This window comes from Eptatretus burgeri, chromosome 3, assembly GCF_056783735.1.
Source record: "Eptatretus burgeri isolate ZD-2024b chromosome 3, Ebu_testis_v1, whole genome shotgun sequence".
Classification (NCBI taxonomy): Eukaryota; Metazoa; Chordata; class Myxini; order Myxiniformes; family Myxinidae; genus Eptatretus; species Eptatretus burgeri.
This window is the reverse complement of record NC_140963.1, coordinates 129,429,095-129,435,094: the sequence shown is the minus strand read 5'-3', so window position 1 is coordinate 129,435,094 and position 6,000 is coordinate 129,429,095. Positions and strand designations below refer to the sequence as shown.

The window sequence follows — 6,000 nt, the reverse complement described above, 5'->3', positions numbered from 1 at the left end:
GCCTGGGTTCGAATCCCTACCCAGCTATAAGCTGTCATCTCGGTGTTTCACAGGTATGGCGATTCATCAACGCATGTGCCGTCCCTCGGACGGACGTTAAACGGGCGTCCCACTTGCCCACATTTGGTGGTGGATGTTAAAGATGCCACGGTGGCCTTGGCGAAGAGTCGGCAAGCTCTCGCCAGCACCCTGAATAAGTTCCAAATTTCTGCTCCAACCAGCAACGACGCAACCAGTAGCCACGGACTGCATACGGATTTGATCAATCCCATTGGTGTTGCGATTTTGAACCTGCAATCAGGAGAAGTTCAGAACTCTTACAGCAAAGTTTCAAGTCATTTTGACAAGAAGGATCATGGCGAACTCATTTTATGAATCCTTCCTTATCCTTGAAATTAACTCTTTGAAAAATAAATGCTTAGAACCTGAACCTCGCAACAAGAATATAGTTATTTCATTGGAGGCAACAATTGTTACTTCTGCCACAGAAGATGGACAGCGGTTGTTTTCACCACTGTCTGTCTGTTTATCTGTGAGTGGGATATCTTCAAAAAGTTAGATATAATATCCAAATTATCAGCGTTATGTCTGGCCAAGCCGAACACTGCACATAACCCAGTCAACAACACCCCGACTGTCAAGCATGGTGGTGGCAGTATCATGTTCATGGAGCTGTTTTACTTCAACAGGGACTGGCAAGCTTGTCGGGATTGAAGGGACAATGGATGGTGCAAAGTACAAGGGAATCGTTGATGAAAACCTGCTTGAGCCAGCCATGAGTCTGAAACTGGGGAGGACATTCACATTTCACCAGGACAATAATCCGAAGCATATTTAGCTCAATCCACACTGGAGTGGCTGAATAAGAAGAAAATAAATGTTCTTTGAGTGGCCCAGCCCAAATCCTCACTTGAGCCCAAATTAACATTCATGGTGAGACTTGAAGATTGTAGTCCATCGACAATCCTCGTCAAACTTGGCAGAACGAGAGCAATTTTCACGTGAAGAATGGGTGAAGATTTCACCATCTCGCCGTGCGAAGCTGGGAGAGACCGACCCACAAAAACTCGGAGCAGTCATTGCTGCAAAAGGTGCTTCTACCAAGTACTCATCGAAGTAAGGGACTGAATACTTTTCCAACCAGTGAATTTTGATTTGAACACGTCTTTTGCAGGTATTCCTGACATGTAACCTCCTTCAACTATGACTATTTAGTTTGATCTCTTCAGTTATAAATAAAAAAATTAATTTGGAAAAATTGTTTATACATAATTCATAATTCATCTAAATATGGCATTATTGGTCGGGGGTGAATACTTTTGCAGGCTACTCTATATATATATATATATATATATATATATATATATATATATATATATATATATATATATATATATATATATATATATATATATATATATATATATATATATATATATCTGTCTAAAAAGTAACGGGACTGACTTCACAGAAATTTTATTCCAAAAAATATATTGAAATCACAGCTTGTCCCCTTCAAAATAGTTTCCCTCCAGTCTCACACACTTGTCCATCCTCTTCCACGCTTCGATGCATCCCCGGAAGGCTTCTTCTGGAATCCTCAGGAGCTCCGTTGTCACGGCCCTTTTGACGGCCTCCACATCAGGAAATCGGGTCTCCTTGATCACCCCCTTGAGCTTGGAGAATAGGAAAAAAAATCACAAGGGGCCAAGTCTGGCGAATATAGGGGTTGCTCCAGAGTTGGCACATTCCTCTCCGCCAGAAACTGTCGGATGCTCAGGGCACTGTGAGCAGGGGCGTTGTCATGGTGGAGCACCCAGGCGTTGTTCTCCCACAGATCCCTCCTCTTGTCCCGGACTGATCTCATGAGGCGCCCGAGGATCTCCTTGTACACGTATTGATTCACTGTTTGACCCTGTGGTAGAAACTCGAAGTGGACGATGCTCTTGATGTCAAAAAACGCGATGAGCATCACCTTGACCTTCGACTTTGACATCCTTGCTTTCTTTGGTCTTGGTGATGCCGGACTTTTCCACTGACAACTCTGCCGTTTGGTCTCGGGATAATATTCGAATATCCACGATTCATCGCCAGCAATGACTCTCTTGAGGAGGTCTGGATCATCCTCAAGGCGCTCAATAATGTCTTGACATACAGTGACTCTTTGCTCTTTCTGGTCCTCGGACAACAGCTTGGGGACCATCTTTGCGCACACTTTGCGCATTTTGAGATGTTCAGTGATGATGCTCCAGGCAATGTCCTTGTTGATGAAAATTTCCTCAGCAATCATCAGCACAGTGAGTCGACGATCTGCGTGCACCATCTGCTTCACACGCTCGATGTTGTCCGCTTTTCTGCTCGTTGAAGGTCTTCCAGACCGTGGATCATCTTCAACCTCCTCCTGTCCCTCTTTGAACCTCTTGTGCCATTCAAATACACGTGTACGTGACATTGTTTCTTCCCCATAGACTTGCTGCAGCATTGCGAAGGATTCGGAAGGTGTTTTGCCGAGCTTGGCAAGAAACTTCAGATTGACTCTCTGCTCATGACTCGTAGCACGACGACTCAGACAAGACAACGTGTAAAGCACGACCTGTAAAAAATCACACAATGAGCACAGTCAACCATCACCAATCATATGTATTGCTGGAATGTTGCGAAAGACTGTGACGCAACCCGTTAATTCAAGTTGTGTAAGTGGAGCACACAGCAGGCTCAGTCCCGTTACTTTTTAGATGGACCTCGTGTATGTATGTATGTGTGTATGTATGTGTATATATATATATATATATATATATATATATATATATATATATATATATATATATATATATATATATATATATATATAATTGCGGTTGTGGAAAACGGTCCCCGGGAGAGTTTTGTCCAACACGCAGGGAACCCTGAGTTAGTTATTTTATTAATATGCGTGCTTATGTCAGACCCTTCCCTTTTTACCGGGGACAGGGAAAATGTGTTGTGTGGGTTTAACTCGGCTTTTCCCTTTCATGTAATTCCCCAACTTTCATCTCACTCTCCAACTTTTCTGACTTTCAATCCATCTCTCCATCCCCCATCCCTGACCCTTTCGCTCCCAAGCCGATATTCCTCATGGCTCCCCAACATTCTTCACCCCCTCAAACCTCGTACGGACCAAATCATCCTTCATAATTCGAAACGCCTTCGATCCTTAAGTTTAGATGAATTTTCTTCCTTCCTTTCCTGCACTTTTCTTTTGAAACACACCAAAAACATTTTGCTCAAATTTGATTGCAGTGCTAAAGGCCTTGTCACACCCTGACGATTTAGGCAGCGTGTGCCGACGTATGAAAAATTTGTCTAAAACGCTGGCACACGTCGAATACGTATGGGTAAGTTTTGTATACGTTAAGAGCACGCTGGCATACGTCGTAGTCTGCCGAGCTGTTCGAGAAATTTTCCATGCTTGAAATTTTTCGACGCATGACTCACACGTTCCGCATATGTTGGCCATAAGTTGTAGGCACGTTACGCGATCGTTGACACACGTCGACACACGTTACTTGTAAGTTACTCATAAGTCGAAACTCGTCGAGGTAATGTTTAGCGTCAGTGTTCCAGACTCCCTGGTTTATTTTTATTTTTGTTTTTTCTTCGGTACGACGGTGATGTTGACACTTCGATTTCTAGTGCGGTTATGATATAATATAATTAATAGGCTGCCGCTCAACGATTTAAATCATAACCGCACTAGAAATCGAAGTGTCAACATCACCGTCATACCGAAGAAAAAACAAAAAACAGGTAGTCTGGAACACTGACGCTAACGATTACCTCGACATGTTTCGACTTATGAGTAACTTACAAGTAACGTGTGTCAACAATCGCGTAACGTGCCTACAACTAATATGGCCAGCGTATGCGGAACATGTGTCATATGGCGAGTACGTCGAAAAATTTTCTACATGCTGAACATTTGTCGACGTACTCGGCGTACTACGACATATGCCAGCATGCTCTTAACGTATACAAAACTTACCCATAACGTATTCGACGTGTGCCAGCGTATTCGGCAAATTTTTCATACGTCGGCATACGCTGGCTAAAACGTCAAGGTGTGATGTCTAGTGCGGTTATGATTTGAATCGTCGAGCCGCAGCCTTTTAATAGGCCACGCCAAGTGATCGTCGGCGATACGCTGCCGCGCTATGCATAAGTTAGACTATCGTTGGGCATACGTTGTGAACGCCGACAACACGCTCAGCATTCATTGATATAAGTTATCTATAAGTTATCGAAACGTTCTGTGTACGTTACTAATACGTTATGCATACGTTCAACTCGTTATGAATACGTCCAAAACTGGAAAAAAAACATCGATAGTTCAGCGTACGCCAGCGTTTTACATACATTTTGATACCTTGCCATACGCTGGCTAAAACGTCAAGGTGTGACAGGGCCCTAAGGTGGACAGCATTGTCGCGTTATATCAGCTGAAGATTCTTCCAGAAGGGTGTCCACTACTCAGTTGTGAGGGACCCTTCTTGAAGGCAATCAAATAATTGGTGGGCAGGGAACCAATGGGAAAAGACCACGAGTGGGTAAAAGGGGCCTCAAGGGCGTCTTTGCCATGCCCCTACGCCAGGCACTGTATAGGTGAGACAAGCTCGCGATCGAGCCAAGCTGCCGTGGGAGGAGATAGCCGTCGTTCAGTTTGAGCCTTACATGAGGGCCACAAGACCTAAGTCTCAGATCGAGAAGGAACACTCCCACATATTTCCAGGAGAGCTAATCACAAGGACTGACAACAACAAGAAGATAGAGCGAGTTTCACGTCCCATTAGCGTCGCTCTTTTATATTCCCAGGTCCTTCCACTCTGCACAGCACTTTTTCCCACCTCCGCATACCTGTCAAAGCACAGCATCATTGTTTTTTGTTTTTTTTCCTCCTCACAGTGGCAAAATTGAAGGGGAAGGTGGATGTTTCAACGGGTGAGCTCCTCTTTTGCCTGCTATTCCCTCAAATCTCAGCTGACAAAACAGACCAAAGTGTGACGTTGACAAACTGACGTTGACTCCCTGTGCACATTAGGAACCGAGATAGAGGCAAAATCGCACATCCCATCCTCGAGAGTTCCAAAACGACCAGCATGAAAGGCATAGATTGAAGAGCTTTTTCTGCACTTATCCGATCAATAACTTGCATTACAGCAATGCCATCCCTATTCAATGCTTGTAACAGCAGCAACAAATATGGTATAGAGATACCGGAGCTCACAGTGACCGCATACACAGACGTAGCATGATTGTATATAAATACAGAAAGAACCCTGCACTCGAAGACATGTCAAGGGCTTTGCTGCACATGTTTGACATAAATAATTTGGAATGTTATGGACAGGTTTGCTGGAGAGCAGCCAACGACTGCGGCCACAAGAGGCTCAGGTGTATCGGCGCTGGGCACTTGCAGTGTCCCTCCTTTCCATCATGATAACACTCGCCCTGTCTGTGGCTGCTTTTGGTCAGTATTTATTTATTTTATCCTCTTTCCAATAATCTTACCTTTTTCATAACCAAGAAAGTCAAACGTTTGGCTTCACCCGACATTTTATTCCACAGTTGTTTCGTCACTGCAGTCCAGCGCCGCTGCCTTCGGCTTTGCTGTGAGTGTTGAAGCTTCTTCCTTCATTGCCATCCAAAGTAAAAACGCATTCACGTGTATCCGATTTGGAGTCCATTTTGGGTTCTGAACAATATCTTTGAGACACTTGAAAAGTAAACATTGACAAAGAGAAATAATGTTCGAGGTTATACCTTGTACCAATCACTTTAGTCATTTTTTTTCATGCAAACTTGGTGTCGGGGCAAGATATTTAATTTCTAGAAACATAAGATGAAGACTTACTGGGTCAAATGTTTAGGCAGAGTGGCTAAAGAGCGATCTATATATTATATATAATATGCTTGGAGAATGTGGCTATAAGTAGAGGAAATGAGAAAGGGGGAGTGTAAAAGATA

General features: G+C 43.6%; 1 protein-coding gene across 5 annotated transcripts in view; it reads left to right on the top strand.

The window, feature by feature from the left end:
- TMEM163 (transmembrane protein 163) overlaps positions 1-6,000 on the top strand; it is a 41,293-nt gene that overhangs the window by 1,538 nt on the left and 33,755 nt on the right. For all 5 annotated transcript variants that reach the window (XM_085875560.1, XM_085875562.1, XM_085875563.1 and 2 more), the window contains exons 4-5: positions 5,384-5,503; positions 5,602-5,645. In XM_085875560.1, the coding sequence (XP_085731686.1) occupies positions 5,384-5,503; positions 5,602-5,645 (164 nt within the window). The remainder of the gene's footprint in view (positions 1-5,383; positions 5,504-5,601; positions 5,646-6,000) is intronic.